The 20,108-nt window shown below is 41.7% G+C and overlaps 2 protein-coding genes across 2 annotated transcripts; one reads left to right on the top strand and one right to left on the bottom strand.

Annotated features, from left to right (window-relative positions):
- Positions 1-1,214: 1,214 nt before the first annotated feature.
- THITE_2115075 (uncharacterized protein) lies at positions 1,215-3,401 on the bottom strand. The gene is made up of 4 exons (XM_003653018.1): positions 2,802-3,401; positions 2,395-2,741; positions 2,081-2,334; positions 1,215-1,995 (listed from the first exon to the last, which is right to left on the bottom strand). The coding sequence occupies exons 1-4, from the start codon at positions 3,160-3,162 to the stop codon at positions 1,527-1,529; spliced, it is 1,431 nt and encodes a 476-aa protein (XP_003653066.1). The 5' UTR covers positions 3,163-3,401; the 3' UTR covers positions 1,215-1,526.
- Positions 3,402-11,669: 8,268 nt separating this feature from the next.
- THITE_2043885 (uncharacterized protein) lies at positions 11,670-11,906 on the top strand (the record flags this gene model as incomplete). The annotated part of the gene is made up of 2 exons (XM_003653017.1): positions 11,670-11,718; positions 11,782-11,906. Coding segments are annotated over 2 exons (174 nt in total), but the record flags the coding sequence as incomplete, so codon positions are not given.
- Between the last annotated feature and the right edge of the window lie 8,202 nt (positions 11,907-20,108).

Below are 20,108 nucleotides of genomic sequence, written 5' to 3'. Positions count from 1 at the left end.
CGCACTATTATATTATAGATATCGCTACTATAATATAAGAAGGTCAGCTTATATAAGAGCACCTTACTATATTTATAGCTAACAATAAACAATAGCTAGCATTATATACTATAAAGTGAGCTAGGGGGCGTTTAGTCTAGCTATCTAGCGCTATTATTATTAGTATATCTATCGAAGATATTTGCTATATATAAGCTACTTGTGATCAGAGGTATATAGAGGCTATTACTAAGGAATTTTGCAAGGTAGTGAAGAACATTGTATATACTAGGGAAAAGGAGTTTAAAAAGGAGTAGATAGAGTGGAAAAGGATACTAAACAACAAGGTTATAGGCAATGGCCGCCTATAGATAGCAACCTTCGAAAAATTCTTTAAAAAGACTAGCTAGACCAACGATATTATACCTCTTAATCCTAACGACCGTTCAATCTTTAATACGTAGTATAGCGAGGATCCTCTATCTAAGCCCTTCTTCTTTATCGATATAATAAGCAAAGAACCGAATATCTATAGGCTAGAGCGATTGCTATACGATTTCCTAGTGCTAGAGCTAGAGCCAATGCAACGTAGTATCTAGGTAGACGATAAATAGGAGCTATTTACCAATAAAGATAATGGCCTCTCCTAGATATAATCTAACGACGATAATACTAACGATAATGCCAACGATAATACTAATTCGCCTCTACTATATAGAAGCATTTACAATAGCGAAGGCGTTCGCCAACTGGCCTACAATAGGATCAATAGGCTTATCGCAAAGTAGTAGGTATATAAGGCGAGGAGGCACATAGCGTAGGAAGCTCAACACTAAGAATCTATAGCTAGGGAGGATTGTAATGGTTCGCTATATATACAAATACGCCTAGATGGCAATAGCGAGCTAGTATCTATAGGTTTAGCCGCCTTATAGTAAGTAGGTAGCAGTTAGAGGCGTATAGTCAGGGGAGCAGTTGGGGCGCGTAGTCAGGGCATATAAGCTAGCTATATATTATATAAGTATATTTCAATTTAATCTAGATCGAATTTTATTGTGTTTTTAAGCTTTTTAAGCTATTCTACGTATTTGTAGGGTGGTCGAATTGATACGGTTGCGAATTGCGATACCTTGTGCCAGGACGCGATCATATACAAAAATGGGTACGGAGGTGTCCGGTTTTTTTGGGGTGTCCGGCAATTTTGTGCCCCTCTCTTCTGGAAGAAGAGAGGGCTGCGAAAATACCCACTTTTCCTTTGGCCCTCGGGTAGTGCGTAATGTGTCTTCCACGCCTTGACACTGATATGATAGAGATTCCACTTTGTCTTTGCGCGGCAAGACAATATACACTCTCAGGAACATGTTGCCAACTGGCCCATCTGAGGTGCTAAGGCCTCGGTTACGTTACCCGGTCCCCGTCGGTAATTTTCGGTCCGCACAGCTGATGTTCAGCTAGCAGACAACTCCCAACAACCACCTCGCTGGTTGACAAGTCCTGCTCATCAACAGTCGAATCGGTTTCCAACAAAACTCCCGGCTTTCAACTCATCAGGCGGAAGCCCCGCCAATAGGAATTCCAGCCGCAAAGAAGTCATCCACAAGACGGCCAACCGCATCGACGATCCACTCGACTTCCTCGCTGCGCACGTTAAACGCAGGGGAAATGATAACATGGTCGCCACGGATGCCGTCGGCTGAGCCGGAGCCCGGATACAGGCTGATTCCGTATTTGACCACGCCGCGTTCGCATATTGCCGGCGCGACATGTGCATCGGCCGGGAATGGCGCCAGCGTACTCTTGTCGGCCACAAATTCGACGCCCCAGAAGAGCCCCCGCCCGCGGATGTCGCCCACGTTGGGGTGGTCTTGCAGTCGTTCTCGCAGTCGCTTGGCAAGCAGCGCCCCCATGGCCTGCACGTTGGCCAGCAGATTCTCTTCCCGGATGATCCGCTGCACTTCAAGCGCTGCGGCGCACCCGGCCGGATGGCCTTGATACGTGTGACCGTGGACGAAAACGCTAGGTAGAGTGTTTGTGTTAGCACATCGCGGGACCCTCGATCAGCGATATCCTGCGTGCAGACAGAAGGGCCGGGTTTGCTTACGAGCTGCCCCGCTCGATCACGTCCATCACCCGGTGACTGGCCAGGACTCCCGCGACAGGTTGGTACCCGCCACCCAGCGCCTTGCCGATGGTCTGGATGTCCGGGACGACGCCTTCTTGTTCCCAAGCATGCAGGGTCCCCGTCCGGCCCATGCCGCACATGACCTCGTCCAGGATGAGGAGGGCGCCGTACTTTCGACAGATAGCCTGCATTGCCTTGAAGTACCCGGGAACTGAAGGAACACATCCCAGGGCCTAGATGCTTTTTCGTTGGTGCCAGCCGAGACAGCAAAAATGAGGGGAACGAGCACTTACTGCGCCCACGACAGGTTCGGCGATAAACGCGCAGACCGTCTCTGGTCCGACGGTTTGAAATTCATTATCCAACTCGTTGGCAAGTCGGGATACATAGTCCTCGTCGGTCTCGCCCGCGATCTTGCCGCGGAAAGCGTTGCATGGCGACACCCGGGAGACGTTCTTCATCAACAGCGGCTCGAACTTTGCCCGTCGATATTCGTGACCACCCACTGCTAGCGCACCGAGCGTGATGCCGTGGTAGGACTGCCTGCGGGAGATAAAGCGGACCCTCTTGTTCTCGGGCTCGGGTAGCTCAAGGAAATACTGCCTCGCGAGCTTAACCGCCGCCTCCATGGCCTCGGAGCCTGGTGCGGATTAGCTTGGGCCACGTGGTTGCGATTCAGTCAAAAGCATTCAATACTGACCTGAGTTCACAATATAGGCACGGCTCATTTTTCCGTTGGTCGAGTCGACCAAGAAGCGGCAGAGCTCCTCCTGGGCCCTTGTCGTGTAAAAGACGGTCGAGCAATACGGAATAGCCAGCATCTGCCTCAGCACGGCCCGGGCAACTCTCTCGTTGCCCCAGCCAAGGCAACCAACCGCAGCACCTCCTGACGCGTCAAAGACCCTGCGGCCATCCTCAAGCACAAGGTGGTTGCCTTCACCTCCTGCCACAGAATGGAAGCGGTACCGAAGGTCTCGATGCAGCACGGCCGATTTCTCCACAGTCCTGGCGCCGTCAACCCCGTTTCCCTCGGGCGGGGGATCGAGCGGCCTCAGAACCATACTGAATCGGTAAGCTCACGCAGCCGTTGAACTGGGCACAAGGATTCAAGGAGAAGACGTCCATGGCATAAAGGCGTCCCAAGAGCTCTTCCATTTATAGTGTACTGAAACCGTGGATCGCTCACTCCACTGGGCCCCCCGGATCCCTGTCGGGAATAGACAGTCAATGCGAAGCGGAAGGCCGATCTTTGTCTTCCCATACCATACCAACCCATGCCAAGGTCAGCAGTCGTCAGGGAGCCAGCCAGCCGCTCCTCCCGGTCATCTCCTAGTTCAACCCGCGGCGACTTTGCTGAGGCCTAGCGGGTGTGGATCTTCGGTTGGCGGCATGATTCGTCGGTTCGGTTGCATTGTCCACTAGCTTACCGACTCCTCGTGACAAGGAGTTTCGTCGGAAGCTGGCCAAGGAATGACTGCGGACGAAAGGGTGGTAGTAGAGAACCCGGACCCTTCATCGCCTTTCCGCTCGGGGAACATCGACCGCGAAGTGAGCCGCACGATCTCTGCAACGGGCGCCGCTGGGAGGCGGCATGTGGCGAAGGGACATCTGTGCCACGTGCAACAAACGGCCTGCGGTTAGCCGCATTCGAGCTCCTCCAGCCTGTCATTGACGCTGTGCAACCGCAGCGGCACCGGCTGAAGCCCCATTTCGGCAACCGGCTGGGTGAGGGGTAAACCACGGCCGGGAGACGATTATCGGCATCCCGATTTCGGCTACAAGCTCGTGGGGGTGCTTCCGCAAACCGCTACTCCGCAGCGTGCCAGTCGGCTGCTTTCCAGTCAGGGATGCCCATCCCTGACTTCACCGCCGAAATTCGCCCCCGTTCGCCCCCGAAGCAGGCAGTTCGAACTTCCTTTTTGGTTGCATCGGGTCGTCCGGCATCGGGAACATCACCTGGCCGCACCTTGTCCGGACCGGCTTGCGGCATCATCGGACCGGCACCTATCAGTCTACTGGAAAAGCCATGGCAACCGCTTGCGAACTTTTGCCGAATTCATGTGGGAATCCGAACCCTCGGTTGCTCGCCGCGACAACAAATCGATCCCTGTTGAGCAATGACTCTACCCCTTGTTCCTGATCAGGCACCCCGCCCGACCTTGCTTACCATCGTGGTCTTCCGGCAGACACTGCAGGATCGTTCCCAGGAGCCATGCCACTGACGCAAGCGAACTGGAGCGAGCGGACTCTTGGAACGGCGACCCTCTATTGGGTCTCGGTTCGGATGGGCAGTTTGATGGGTCATCAAGCTTAACTGCGGTTGTTATGCCCGTGAATGCAAGGATTCCCCGCACAGGCCGGTAGCTGCCAGCATCACCTGGCTCATCAACGGATGCGAACGGATCCGACTTCGTTTTCTGCGCCTCTTGTCTCCTCTTAGACGAATTCCCTGCGCAGACCCGGTCTACTGGTGTTTCACATCGGGTGTCTCCCAGCCAGCCGTACGAGTCGAAGACTGACTTGTGCCTCGCCAGCCTCGTGTTCGGGTCTTAGTATCATGCCAGCGTGGTCGAGCTGCCGGATCGTGGCGTCTCAGTAAGAACCTCCTCGCAGTCCTATTTTTCGCCCCAAGCGTTTCATTGGTCTTGCGGTGTGCATGCCTACCCATCCTTGACGCTGCAGGCCGGATGATATCTGCATGAGGAGCCTGCAGCTTTCCAAGCCATGATTCTGCGGGCCACTTCCGTTCCTCCTCATCTATTGGCCTCCTCTTTCCGCTGGCTCAAAAGCGAATGTTACTCGGATGGCAAGCGGGCGTAGGCATTGAGCTGCCGATGGTTGCCATCCAAACTGAGCATGACGTTGTTGCGACACACCTCGGCGCGCAGTGTTCTCCATTCAATCATGCGCTCATACCAGGGCCAACTAGAAATGAGCATCACATACCAGCAGCCATGCCGCATTGTGTTGAACCGATCCGAAGATAAGTTGCAGCCGCTGACCTTGAATCCTTTGAGGTAACACCTCGGGCGGATGACAATCCGCGCCAATGACCAACCCCGAACGGCTGCTGGGAAACGAACAGGACACGAAGATGTCACTGGATAGCCACCAGCCATCGCCGCTCGCCGGTCTGGCGGCTGCCGGTTGATTGAGCTGTTGCCGTTTGCTGCCCTCTGAATCATCTCCTGCCACGGCCTCACCGCTTCTTGATGGCGCCTTTCAGTGCTGCGTTGTCCCAACCGTTTTCCCAGCGGACCGATAACCGATCCGATCATCGGAACAGCTTGAAGACAAGCACATACTGACACGCTACAGCGAGCTGCGAGGTGTGGATGCAACGGTGGGATCGTAGTAGAGTATCAGAATATAAAGAGAGAGTACGTTGTTCTAATACAAAGGAGAGCTAAAGACTAAACAGAGCGTGGTATATATATATCTAGGAGTGGGGAAGCTATAGCTAGTGCGCTGTGCTAAGCTCTGAGCCCTTTACCCCTAACGTGATATACCCCCTAGTTGTTCAACAGAGCATCTAAATACGTATAAGTTGAACAACTGAACTATAAAAAACTAGAATATAGGAAATCTTTACGAATAGTAGGTTATATAGGAGTAGGTTGTATAAGGCTATAAGAAATTCTAAAGCGTAATTCTAACTAATTAGAGCACTTAGATCTAGGGGAGGTATAAATTCCTATCTATAGGAGCTCAAGCTTCCTTCTTCCTATATATATCCTCTTGTTTATATGTATAGTAGCTACTACTACTACTATTCCTAGCTTTCTAAAGCGTATAAGACCACTATACCTCTATACTTCGACATCTTTTTAAACGAATTGCCTATACCTTCGCCTACCCTTTTAGAGGAGGGTAACAGTGCTAAAGAGCTTATAGTAGAACCTACTACCCTATATACCGCTTCTAAAGAGCTTGCTACATCTTCTTTTAACTAGCGCTATAGTCCTCTAGTTAAGTAAGTTATACGCTCTTCCTTCTAGCTTATTACTATATCGCTCTAATATACCCCCTAGTTATATACTATCAATAACTATAGAGTGTAAGATCCTATACCTAGGTTATATATACGCTACTCTTATAGGCTTCTACGATAGAACCTACTATAACTATAATAGCTATAGTATATATTGCTAGTATTGTAAACGCTTTAACTATAGCTATAAGCCGATCCTACCTACTACTATAGAGAAGGTATAAGCTTTGACTATAGCTATCAACGACTTTAACTAGAAGGTAAGTCTCTACTATCTACTACTTTATACCCCCTATCTAATACTAAATAGGCTATAAAGAAGATTCGTCCTACACTTTATATACTTTTGAACAATCCCTAAGAGGTTAAGGAGGAGAGAGAGTAGGAGGATATAGATATAATAGAGCTAGTAGAGGAGCAGCCTTAGTAGTAGGCATAGGAGGTCCCTATAGTCGCCTAGGGTAGAGCCTTAGATAACCCCCTTAGTTTTACGCCTATAGCGTTGATAGAGAGTAAGACGTAGAAGGTGCTCTCTAAGTAGGTAGAAAGCGATAAATTAGTTAATAACTAGGAACTAGAGTAGGTTGTTATATAGACAATGAAGCTAGTAGAGCGGTTAGAGATATAGGCGAAGATCCTTTAGCTTTAGGGAAAGGCGACGATAACAGAGCTTATTAATTGCTAGAATATATAGGGCGAGAGTATAGAATAGTAGCAGTAGAGAGTCTTTATAAAGAAGATAGTTGACTCCTCTACTCTTTTCTTACTTAATATATATCTTAAAGGTTTAATAGAGCGTAGAAGTGCTTGAACTTCTACCTTAAGAGCTATTTCGTTAAACCGTCTATAGGCATTTATATAGTAGGGAGGTAGAGTATATTGAACTACTTATTCTAATACTCTTAGCAAAGCTATATATTATAAATATCTATATAGTGTAGACGAGTATTGATCCTCGTATACTCTTCTACTATGAGCTAAATCGTTTGCTAATTGTTATAGAAGATCCTCTAAAGCTCTCTAATCTTGAACGTAAGGTCTTTAAATAAGCGCTTTAAGGCAATTGTCTTAGCTATAGTAAACGATAAAGCTTTTAACTCTACCTTAGTAGAAGATATAGTAATAGTATTTTACTATATAGCCTTCTAGGAGATCAATCCTCTAAAGAGTATTATAATATAGCTCTATAAAGAGCGTTGTATATCTAGATTATCCCTATATAATACATTGGATATAATCTAAAGCATTTAGTAAATGCCTTTATCCCTATACTATATACTAAGGAAGTGTATAGTATATAGATACTAAATAACTTATTTTATTGCTTTGATATACTCTAGTCCTAGATTCGTTAGGAACTAAGAGAGCTTTATAGCTATAAATACGACGTCTAGTCGGATTATAACTATAGAGTAGAGGATTAAGCCTATAAGCTCTTAGTATAGTTTAACCTACTTAGAGGACGCCTCTCTTTTAAACTTACGAAGCTCCTCTATAAGAAGAGGGATAGCTAGAGCGCTCGTGATATTGGAGAGACTATACTTCTTTACGATCTTCTCGATATACTAGTCGTATATAAGCTAGATCTTACACGCTCTATAGTTATAGATAACCCTAATCCTAAGGAAGTGCTCGACATCGCCTTACTTATATACCTTATACTTCGCTTTAATGCCCTTTATAATACGCTCTATAGCTATAGCGTTATCTCAATAGTAAACTACTAAAAAGTTGTTAATATAGAAGATAAGGATTATCTTCTTCTTAGGGTTAAAAAACAAGTAAAGTTCTTCTATAGAAGGTTGTAAGCTAAGCTCTTTAAGAGTATTATAGAACTTATTATACTATAGGAGTAGTAAGTCCTTTAGCCTATAAAGAGCTTTTAGAAGCTCTATATAGATCTTTAGTTTCTTAAATCTATCTAGAAGCTTATAAATTACCTGCTCTATATCTAGTCTCCTCGTATTTAGGAACGCCTACTTAACATCGAACTACTTTACTTTAAGGTCGAAGTATACTACGAGCGCTATAATAGTACGAAAAGAGCGTATAGCGAGGGTAGCTATATATATATTCGCGATATTAGTAGTGTCTTGTAGATTACTTTGTATATAGATATACGCTTTGCACTTCTTAAGGTTATTATCTTTGTCGAGCTTATAGTCGAATACCTATTTTAGGGGCAGAGGCTATATTTTTATATACTTTCGCTTAATCTCTCGCTACGTTCCTTTGCTCATTAGATTACGGATCTCCTTATATATAGCCGCCTTAAACTCCTTCCTATACTTATAGTTCTCTAAGTCTCTCTAGCTCTTTAGGAGAAGGGGGAGCTTAGTATTGTAATATATCGTTGGTATCTGGCTAGTAGCGGTAGTAAACATTGTATATAGGGTTTAGAACAACTCTAGGAAAAGTGTCTTAATACCCTCTTAAGACGTAGGGAAGAGTGTCTTGTTGCTATTGTAGGCTTCCTAGGGAGTAGGATCTAGGTGATTAGTCTAGAACCTCAACCCTAGGTTTTCCTATATTTCCAACGACCTAATAAAGAAAATATATATACGCTCTAAAGCTATACTCAGAGCTATATTCTTATGTACTTTCGTAGAAGGCTTCTAAATTTATATACTCCTTCTTATAGGTATAAGGGGCTCCTTAGGTTTATATCGCGGTTTTAGTACATTTGGTGCTAGTTCATTAGTCGAAGGTTACGTTTATAGAGCTTTATGCCCTATAGGCTAAGCTTCCTACTCTACTATATATTCTATTGTATTGTAGAATATATCCTCTTTCTCACTTTGTAGAGCTAGAGGCTCTATAGGTGGAAATGCCTTATAGTCGCTTTATAGAGCTAGGTGTTACAGACTAGGCTATACCTAGGCTAGGTATGTGGGGCTACGCCTAGGATCCACAGCGGTCCTATGCTAAGCCTAGCGCAGGCCCATAGTGGGCCCACCTCGCACCTAGAATAACATCGGTCCAAGCCCCCTATACACAAGCCCCTGAAAACTCTATATACAAAGGCCGCCACCTATACTTCTCCTTTTCTCTCCTTAAGGTAGTTGAATAGAATATCGTACACTTATCTATAGACGCTATAAGGCTAGTACATTATATTTCAACTACCTTCGCGCTAATAGAGCGACTCCTACTTCTAGGTATAGACGAGAATAGTATACTAGGTATATCGACGCTAACAACGAGTAGACTAGACGCTAATATAAACAACCCTAGCGCCTTGTAGGTCCTGAACCTAGATTAGGTCTATAAATACCTCTAGCTCCTATAGAAGACAATAGCTTATTAAAACGCAACTATCGAAGAGCTTTATATAGCTTAGACTACTATAGCTTATACTATAAACGTTCTTATAGTAGCTAATACCCTAGCTCTAATAGCCAACGCTATAGCCCTAGTAGCCCCTAGGATATAGCGGAAGCGCCTCCTAGTAGGACAGCCCTTCGACGGTAAAAAGGAGCTCTTCGCTATTTAGAGAGCTACAATAACGTACGTTCTAGAGGCGGACTAGGACTTTATTAGAGGTCTCTATAAATAGTAGGTATTCGTTTAGGGGAACCTTAGCTAAAGGGTCTAGTCTAAAGTCGTAGCCTACTACGAGTCTAGGGGCCCTCTCAACAATTATAACCTATATATATTCTTTAGATACCTTAGGACAATCTATATAGACCTATATAAGTAGGTTATAGCCTTGACGGAGTTGGACTTACTCTATTAAAGAGATAATAAGCTATTCTCCTCCTTTTTTATTCGCTTTAAAGCAAAGTTGTCGAAGGCTAGGAGGCTTAAGTGGACTAACGAGCTATAGCTTACTAAACTACAACGATACCTCTCTCTAAAGTTGGGGTATATCGTAGTTAGGCAGGGGGTCCTATAGGACGACTATACTATAGTAGTCAAAAGGTACTATAAGATCGCTACCAACTTAGAGGCCCTTCGTCTAGAGGAAAAATAGCAATGGCCTAGGGGTAAGCGGCCTAGGCCTAACGTAGATATAGAGAAGGATATAGAAGGAGATACACTAATAACTAGGATTAATACAACTTACATTGCCCCTACCTAGGGGGGAGCTAACTAGGGTTATAGAGGGAAGTAGTAGTAGAAAGGAGGGAAACGTAGTATAGATATACTATAGGTAAAGTAGGTAAACGACGAAGTATATATAGCGTATTAGTAGGCTAGAGTCTATATTCATTATAGGCGCTAGGGTTACTTTGTAGCCGCCTATCCCTTTACCTTAGCTAAGAGGCTAGCTCCTTAGGTCGATATTAATAAGTTAGAGGCTAAGGACTAGGTAGAAGAGGACTCCTCCTCTAAGGAGGAGGAGGGAAAAGAGTAGCCCCTATACAAAGTCTTATATAAGGGCCGAAAGGACCTAACCGTTTATAGAACAAGTTTATAGAGATTAGAGAGAGAATAGATAAGCTACCCTTTCTTATCCTAGTTTTTCTAAACTCCTTTAGTTTTATAAATATATAAATAGATAGTAGGTACTAGAGCTATAGAGCTATTAGCGAAAGAGTATATTAAAGGTTAAAGATCGAGTAGGTAAGCCTATCGACTTCCTATATCCTAGGCGTTATTGTCAAAGAGGTGTAGATTATAAAGAAGATTATATACATTGCCTATATTATAATGGATATTGATAGGTAGATAAGTACTACTATATTCTATATAGTCCTAGGGCTAGCCTATAACGTTATATTAGGGCTCCTTTAGATAAACTACTATAGGATTACACTAGACCTTACTAATAGAGTCCTTACTGTTAATTCGCAAAGGGGGCTACAAATATATAAATGCTCTTTACGTTAAAAGGAAACTAATACTACTCTAATTATAAGCGTAGTATTTATAGGCCTAGCCTATAGAGTATAGAGGAAGAAGTCTAAAGGGGCCTAGGATATATTCCTTGTCACTAGTATTTATAAGATGACTACTATCCTAGAAGTAGCTATCTCCTAGCCTAAAGATAAACTAGACTCGAAAGTTGCTTTGCCAAAGGAGCTATATAACTTCGCTAACCTCTTCGACAAGGAAAAGGCGAACGGCCTACCTCCCTATTAGGGGGAAGCCGACTATTATATCTGCTTTAAGATAGGCCTAGATAGAAAGCCTTCTAAGCTCCTTTAGGGCCCCTTATACAATATACTAAGGGACTACCTCCTAGAGATTTAGAAGTAGGTCGTAGACCTAATAGATAAAGGGTAGATTTAAGTAAGTTCCTTATTAGTAGCTACCCTAGTCCTCCTTATAAAGAAGCTAGGAGGAGGGTAGAGGTTTTATATAGACTACTAAGCCCTAAATAAGATTATTAAATAGGACTAGTACCTACTCCCCCTAATTAAGGAGACTCTTTAGTCCCTAGCTAGGGCTAAATAGCTTATAAAGCTAGACGTTAGGGCTATATTCTACTATATCCAAATAGCTAAAGGGGACAAGTATCTTATAGCGTTTTATATAAGGTTTAGACTATTTAAGTAGCTAGTTTACCCCTTTAGGCTTGTAGGTGCCTCTACAATGTTCTAGAGATATATTAACAACGCCTTTAGTCCAACGCTAGGAGACTATATAACAATATACCTCAACGATATCTTAGTATACTCTAGTAAAAGCTAGAAGGACTATATAAGGAAGGTATATAAGGTTCTCTAAAGACTAAGGGATATAGGTCTTAACCTAGACCTTAAGAAATATATATTTGTAGTAAAAGAAGTTAAGTACCTAGGGTATATTATAGAGGTAGGAGTCTATATCCGTCCTAACCCTAAAAAGATCAAGGCTATCTATAAATAGGAGGTACCCTATAGGGTCTAAGGAGTATAGAGCTTCCTTAGATTTATAAATTTCTACTACAACTTTATCCCCAACTTCTCTAAGAAAGTAGCTCTATTAATACGCCTTACCTATAAGAATATTCTGTTCCACTAGGGCAAGGAGGAATAGGAGGCCTTTAATACACTTAAGGCTACATTTATATCGGAGCTAATCCTTATCTAGTAGGATCCTAAGAGGGAGACGATTGTAGAAGTAGACTATTCTAGTATAGCGCTTAGCGGATACTTATCCTAGTAGGGGGAGGATAGGGTTCTTTATCCTATAGCCTACTACTTTATAAAACTAAGCTTTACCAAATGCAACTATACTATCTATAACAAAGAGCTATTGACTATTATCTTCTACTTTAAAGTATAGTCGGTAGAGCTTTAGAGTATAGTAGCTCCCTTTACTATCTTAACTAATTATAAGAACCTTAAGTACTTCTCCTAGCTACGTTTAATTAGCGAATAACAAGCCTAATAGGCGGAGACACTTTCCTTATTTAACTTCGAGCTAAAATACTAGCTAGGGTCCTAGGCTTTATGCCCTAATATACTCTCTCAACGCGAATAAGATAAGCCTAAGGATAGCCAATGTATCGCCTAGCTACTCCCCTTAATCAAAGTGTACTAGACTAGTGTATAGGAGGAGGCTAGACTGTCTACAGAGGAGATACTCTTCGAAGATAAGTAGCTAGCTGCCCTTTAGGATAAGAGTGTCGTTAAAGACGAGCACTACACTTACTAGCTCTAGGCTGTTTATAATAGGGCCTAGAAGTTCCTAAAGAAGGCAAATATAGTATAGACCTAGATCGTAGACTACTCCCTTAATATATAAAGCGTACTCTTGTTCTATAGCTAGCTTTAGCTCCCTATATAGGAGCCTCTAACTACTATAATCATCTAACAGATCTATAACTCGACTATATTAGGATACCTAGGCTATAATAGGCTATTTAAAATGCTCTAGAGGGATTACTATTAGAACCTTATATTGTCTAACGTAAAGCGATTTATTAGGAACTACAATTAGTGCTACTAGAGCAAGATTTTTAGATAGTTGCAATAAGGGCTTTTATAGCCTTTGCTAGTTCTTAACTAATTTTAGAAACAGATTTCTATTAACTTTATAATCGACCTCCCTATAAGGAATAAGGAGGCGCTTTACTACCTTATAGTGATTACCAACCGCCTTTCCAAATATATATAGCTCGAGGCTATATATTTGATAAAGGCGGAGGAGTACGCTCTATAGTTCTACAACGTCTAGTAGCGCTTTTATAGGTTTCTAACCTAGATTATAACCGACTATAGATTAGACTAGCTAAATAGGTTCTAGACTACGCTTTATAAGGCAGTAGGGGTAGAATAGCTTTTGTCGACCTTTTACTATCCCTAGATAGATAGGGGTATAAAGCGGGTTAACTAGGAAGTATAGGCAATCTTTTAGATCTTCGTCTCCTTTATACAGTATAATTAGCCTAAGCACCTCCTAGCCTACTAGTTTACGCTTAATAATAGAGACTTGTCTATAATCGGAGTAAGCCTAAACTACCTCCTCTATAGGTTCAATATAAGTCCTATACAGTTTATTACGATCCTAATAGCGTCTATAGCGTCCCTAGAGGATCGCGCCGCCTAGTTCCTACGCTATCTAAAGGAGGAAATAGAGTAGATATAGGCTACTATCGTATATATATAGCAATGGCAGTAGGTGAATATGAACCGCTCCTACCACCTAGCTAAGCAGTTTAAGGTAGGGGACAAGGTATAGCTCTCTCTATATAATATAAAGACGAACCGCCCTAGTAAGAAGCTCGACTAGCTAAACACTAAGTATAAAGTGGTTGTAGTACCTACTCCTTTAACAGTGATACTCGATATACTATATAGCCTATACCCGACCTTCTATATTGACCTAGTTGAGCGAGCAGCCTTTGACCCGCTCCCTTTATAGAAGGTTATAGATAAGCGGCTAAACCTTATATAGGTTATATCGGAGGAGAGTGTCCTCTAGCAAGAGTATAGGGTAGAGGCGATTCTCAAGGCTTAGAACGTATAGGGGAAGAGGAAGAACTACGATATATATATTAAGTAGGTAGGCTATAATAAACCAACGTAGAAGCCCTTAGAGAACTTCCTTAATACAGTTGTACTCGATAAGTTTAAACGGAAGTAGGGAGACGTATAATACAACGATGGGCCTATATCGAATAGGAAGAGGGTAGGAAAATACAATGTTCGTATATAGACTATTCTATAAGAATTGCCTACTTAGACAAATATAACCACTTAGGCGTAGGGAAACTACGATATACCTAAGTCTAACTACCCTCCTAAATCTAGATAGAACGTAGCTATATATAAAAGGACAATAAGACGTATAAGTAGCACTAACTACTCTAGCTCTATAGTAGACCTTATATTTAGTAGGTCCTCCTCCTTATCTTTAAACAGATATATAGGCGGAGCGAGTATATATAGGGCCAAAATAGGCGTATAGGGGGTATAGGGCAGAGGTAGTATATACGCTTAATAAGTATATAAAACGTCCTCTATAGGAAAAGATAGGCGTCGTCTATAGTATAGGTCAAAGGAGGGTGCGTATATATAAGGCGAGAAGCAAGGGCGGGACCTTTAAGGAGTATATATAGGCGAGGGGGTAGTAAGCGCAATTATATAATCTACTAGGCGTAAGTTCGTCTTAAGGACAGTGGCCTAAGACTATACTATTGTATAGATAGCGCCTATAATATAATGGTTCTCCCTATAGGAAGATTCGAGGTACTATACAATATATTTAACTAAGTAGCTGTTTTACTATAAGGCGAGGCTATTCTAAGGAGCCTAGTATAGAATTAGGGCTCTGTAGCGACCTAGAGTCGAAGGTGTAGAGGGGGTGGCTAGAGGTGTGTTAGAGACAAAGGCTAAACGCACTAGGGATCAGTGCTATAGGGCTACGCCAATTATATTATAAAAGTTATATATAAATACGATAAACAATACCTTTAAAATAGTATAGCGAGCTAGCTTAGTTTTAGTCTTCTTCTAGGTAGGCTCTATAACAACTTAATTATCAATATAGAGTTTAACTAAGCGTTTTAAGCCTAAATATAGAAAGGCGTTAGTAGCCTAGAGTGCTAGATCCTAATAGTACTTAGCGTATAACTTCGTATACTCTATACAACTTTCTCTATAGCCTTGGACGTAATCAACGAAGTTGCTATATAGAAGCCGCTTAATATAGTTTAGATAGACGTTGCCCTCCTCTTTAAGAAGAGCGTTGTCCTTGTTATTAGAGTCGCCCTCAATAATATAGCTACTAATAGCGTAGCGAAAGGAGTTACTACGATTATTGTAGTTCTATCTAAGACACTGTTAGCTTTTAGTTTAGGGCCGAGGTAGGCTTGACGTAAAGTGATATACATTATAGTCCTCGTTGTCGTCTCCTCTAGGATAGTGCTCTTTGCCACTGCTATTAAACGAAGCGGTTGCAACCAACATTTTAGCGAGTATAAATATAAATAAAGCGGGCGATCTTTAAGGATATATTGCTATTACAAAGGGAATAGGGAGCTATTGTAGAGGTTGAAAGTGAGTAATTGCAATATATATAGGGCGTATATATAAAGAAGCAATAGGAAGTCGAGCGTATATAGGGAGGAAAAGTCGTAGGGACAAACTAGGTATATAGTAGGTTTCTACTAGGTCTACGATAGGGTCGAAACGGTGTCGTCGTAGATATAAAAGGGTTGTACAAAAGACAAGGACATTGCTAATAGAACGTAGTGTAAATATACGACGGAGGTAGTAAGGGCGACGTAGACGTCGCTATATATAGAAAGGTTGAGAGACGTGCGTAGAGTGGGAGCGTAGTAAACGAAGGATATATATAAGACGAGATCGAGGTAGGAAGAACCTATATATAGGGAGGATAGAGGAGGAACTATAGGGGAGAGATAGAAGTATACAATAGTAGTAGAGAGAAAATATAGAGCACGAAGTTTATAGGGGGGGGGAGGAGTTTTAATAGGTAAGAGAGGGCCTAGGTCGTATACAACTAGTAGATAGACTTTGCGTAGTACGACTACTATAAGAGAAAGTACGGTTAGGAAAGAGGCTAATTAGCGTTCTACCAAAGTAATATAAATAAACGGCCTATAGCTAGGTAGTAAGATGACTGTAAGCGGCGAGCATTTAGTAGGCAACCGCGCTAGACTGCCCCAATTCGGCTCCCTATCTAGAAGGGGGGGGTATATTATAGACTGGGCTATACCTAGGCTAGGTATATAGGGCTACGCCTAGGATCTATAGTAGTCCTATACTAGGCTTAGCGTAGGCCTATAGCGGGCCCACCTCGTGCCTAGAATAACATCGGTCTAAGCCCCCTATATACAAGCCCTTGAAAACTCTGTGTACAAAGGCCACTACCTATACTTCTCCTTTTCTCTCCTTAAGGTAGTTGAATAGAATATTGTACGCTTATCTGCAGACGCTATAAGGCTAGCACGTTACACTAGGTACTCTATAGGTAGAGAAGCTTTATATTCGCTTTATAGAGCTAGGTGCTCTGTAGGCAGAGAAGCTTTACGTTTATTCCTAGGGGTAGCGCCTTATAGGATAGCCACTGCTAGCCTAAGGTCCTTAGATACTCTACTAGTCTCTAGAAGAGTACTAGAATTATCGACTAGACCCCTATTTCCATTATTACTTCCGTTTATAAGCTCTTTCTATAGCTAAGCCTATAGTTCCAGTGACATCTTAGGGGTTAAAAGTCTACTTTACGCTTATGCTTCCCCTATCCCTAAGTCTTAACCTAGTGGTGTGCTCTTGTACTTAGGAACTATAGTAATAGACTCTAGGGTTGGTCCTCTATATTTAAGTTTGTAGAGCGTTCGAAGAATTAACTTAGCGTCCTAGGTCTCTTTAACCCCTTTGTTTAGGTACTCTACTATATTTTTAACAATAGTAACTTTGTAAGCTAGAAGCTCTTCCTCACCTAGATAGTAAAAGGTCTTTTCGTTGAACGTTATATTCCTTATTACAATAATCTTATTGAGCTTAGGCATTTAGATACGATAAATGTTAGATACTCTATATCTAACTAGGTACTTAATTCGCCTATATAGCTGTACTTTGAATTCTCTTTTCTAATGCCTAGCTTTACGCTCTTTATCTAAGAGGTATACTTTATAGCTGTATATAAAGATCTTAGATTAGTTAGGGCGTAGATCTACTATTAGCGCTTAGTAGAAGGTCGGTTTCTATTAGTGAAAGTAGTTTTTAAACTAGGAGTAGAGTATCTCGTTAGGGCTTTAAAAACTATAAGTATAGCTAGGCGAGATGGTATATAAGAAGGCTACTACCTTTATACCCTCTAGTTAGAGCTTTGTAGGTAGGTTTACATTAATGAGTATCTTTATACTCTTTAGCTATAAGACTTGTTCTATATACTCTAACGCTCTATTTAGCTATAGTATATATATTGGCGCGAGCTCTAAGTCAATGCCTTTGTTATATACCTAGAGCTAGTAAGTTGTTGGTTAGCGATCTTCTAGTATAATAACTCCTATATCATTGTCCTAGTAGATCTTATAGACGTTGAGTCCCTATTGCCATTTGACCTAGCGTTTAAAAGCTCTAATAGTGTTAAAGAGCTTGGTTTAACCCTTGTTAAAGAGCGTAAAAGCCTAGATCTGTCTACTGAATTTGTCCTTAATTATAAGGAGGTACTAAGATCTATTAAACCTAGGAGAGAATAAAAAGAGGTCCTAGGAGATACGCTAGAATAGCTATAAAGCGCAATACTTTGTTTTATAAAGTATATTATACTCCCTAGTATATAATAGAGTATATGCCTTATATTCGATTGTCGATGTTCCTTAGATCTTAACGTTCTTTACGCTTTATACTAATGCCTAAAGAGCTCTCTAACCTAGATGTCTAGATCTCTTATACTAAAGCTCCTTAGTATCTTCTCTCTCTTAAGGTATATATAATGTATATAACCTTATATTATCTTTATAAACAACTATATTCACTGTTACTAGGCCTATAAAGCTTTATAAAGGTTAGAGAGTATAAAAGTAAAAGGAAAGGTTCTTTGATTTAAGGAAAACTATATTAAACTTATAAACCAACTGCTTAACCTTTATATTCTTCTTAAACGTTCTATACTATAGAGAGTAGTCTAGACCTAAATACTAAATGCTAGCTATATATAGAGCGATCTCTAATATAATATTAATATAAAAGCCCTCTACTATAGCGACATTCTTTAAATAAAGGTCTATAGTTCCTTTCCTCTACTCTCTATCTAATACTCCTTTTATAATATATTCTCCTCTTCCTAAAATAGGAAAAGTAGTAGTACCTACTTCTATATAGTCATTGTCTTCTAATGGTATAAAGGTACTAGGAACTAAGAGCTTCTTATTGTTAATAATATATAAAGCAGTACAATTATTAAAGAGAGTACTCTAAGAGAGCTAGTAGATAATAGTAGTCGAGAATATAAGTAGATAGTAAGCTCCTTTGCCTAGGAGGCTTAGGTCGATAATAGTATAGACAACCTTGTTAGAAGAAGCTGACCTAGAGTTCCCCTACTCTATAGAGCTAGAGCTATACCGCTTTTAGAGGCTCTTCTAAAAGGAATTACACTTTAGTTTGTTAAAGCGTTCTCTAATCTTAGTAATCTATACTTCTAAAAGCTTATAGTAGCCCTTCTCTACCCTAGTAATTACTATCTAGAGAAACTAGTACTCTACTAACTTCTACCTATATTTGCCATTAGCTTTATAGAGGTATAAGTAGAGCCTTAAGCTATAAGAGCCTATATTATCTATAGAACTATTGCCTTAAGCTACTTTTAAAGAGGTAAATACGCTATAGCTAAGCCCTTTAGTAGCAGTGTTGTTGATTTAAATACTAAGGTAAGTACCTAGCTCTTTGAGGGTAGGAATTAAGTGCCTTTAGGCCTTAAGTACCTCGATCTTAGAGAGCTAGTAACAAGCCTAGTCTAGGGCGATCTAGTAACCGACCACTTCGATAAGGTGTTTAGATGCTCTAGGTCCACCACTTTAGGGATATCGAAGCTCTTTATATATAGGTACGCCTTGTTCTAAGAGTAGTACCACTTATATAGATTGATATCTACTCTATATGTCTTTTATAGTACTATTATATATTGTTGAATAGCTAAATCTTTAATAAAAGTATTAGAGGGCGTAAGCTACTTATAGAGCTTATAAATAAGAGCTTAGGGACTACTAAGTCTAACGTTTGAAATAACGATATATACAATGTTAAATAGAGGTTAGTAAATAGAGCGTATAATCTACTAGAGAATAAACGAATATAACTTTATCCTACTCTCTTAAATAGCTATAAATACAAAGTATTCTTTATATATAGCTTTAAGCTTAGTAGTAACCTCTTATTTAGTAGGAGCTAGGGCTTAGCCTATAGGGATATCTAATTCCTTAGTATACTTTTTATAAAGCTCTTCGACTATTTTATTCTCCGAAGGAACTTTCAATTGCTTATCCTAAAGCTTATTAGGAGTATTTAGATTATATTTGTCCTAGATACTATTGCTTATAGCTATAAGCTTAAGCTCTATAAACCACTTAGTCTAATCTATATAGGACTAGAGCGTAATAGTTAAACTGCTCTCGATAGTCGTTATATTGAGGTATAAAGTATAAGAAAAGAAGAGAGAGAGAGCTTGCTATAGGTTACTAGCTATATATAATTATAGAGCGCCTAGGCTTATAACTAATACGCTATAGCGAGCTACAAGGTGTAGATGCAACGGTAGGATCGTAGTAGAGCATTGGAATGCAAAGAGAGAGTGCGTTGTTCTAGTACAAAGGAGAGCTAAAGACTGAACAGAGCGTGGTATATATATATCCAGGAGTGGGGAAGCTATGGCCAGTGCGCTGTGCCAAGCTCTGAGCCCCTTACCCCTGACGTGACACATACTATCTCACCTATTGCACTGAGATTCTGGGTTTGCCGAGAGCCGGATGCCCGGTCAGAGAAGCCAGTCATGTCCGCGTCTTGGGTGGTTGGTGACCGGACACAGAGTCAACCAAAAAAGGGGCTCCGGACAGATGCCCACTGCATGCGCTGGCGGGATTCCGCACCACCATCTCAAGTCCTTGGTGGCTGATGCCCC

This window comes from Thermothielavioides terrestris, chromosome 2 (genome assembly GCF_000226115.1).
Source record: "Thermothielavioides terrestris NRRL 8126 chromosome 2, complete sequence".
NCBI classification, from domain to species: Eukaryota; Fungi; Ascomycota; class Sordariomycetes; order Sordariales; family Chaetomiaceae; genus Thermothielavioides; species Thermothielavioides terrestris.
The sequence above is the reverse complement of the archived record's forward strand: the minus strand, read 5'-3'. Positions and strand labels throughout refer to the sequence as shown.

Coding starts and splice junctions, on each gene's coding strand:
- THITE_2115075 (XM_003653018.1), bottom strand. CDS start 3,162: ATGGTTCTGAGGCCGCTCGATCCCCCGCCCGAGGGAAACGGGGTTGAC. Junction 2,335..2,394: donor CCGAACCTGTCGTGGGCGCA/GTAAGTGCTCGT, acceptor AAAAGCATCTAG/GCCCTGGGATGTGTTCCTTC. Junction 1,996..2,080: donor GTGATCGAGCGGGGCAGCTC/GTAAGCAAACCC, acceptor CACTCTACCTAG/CGTTTTCGTCCACGGTCACA.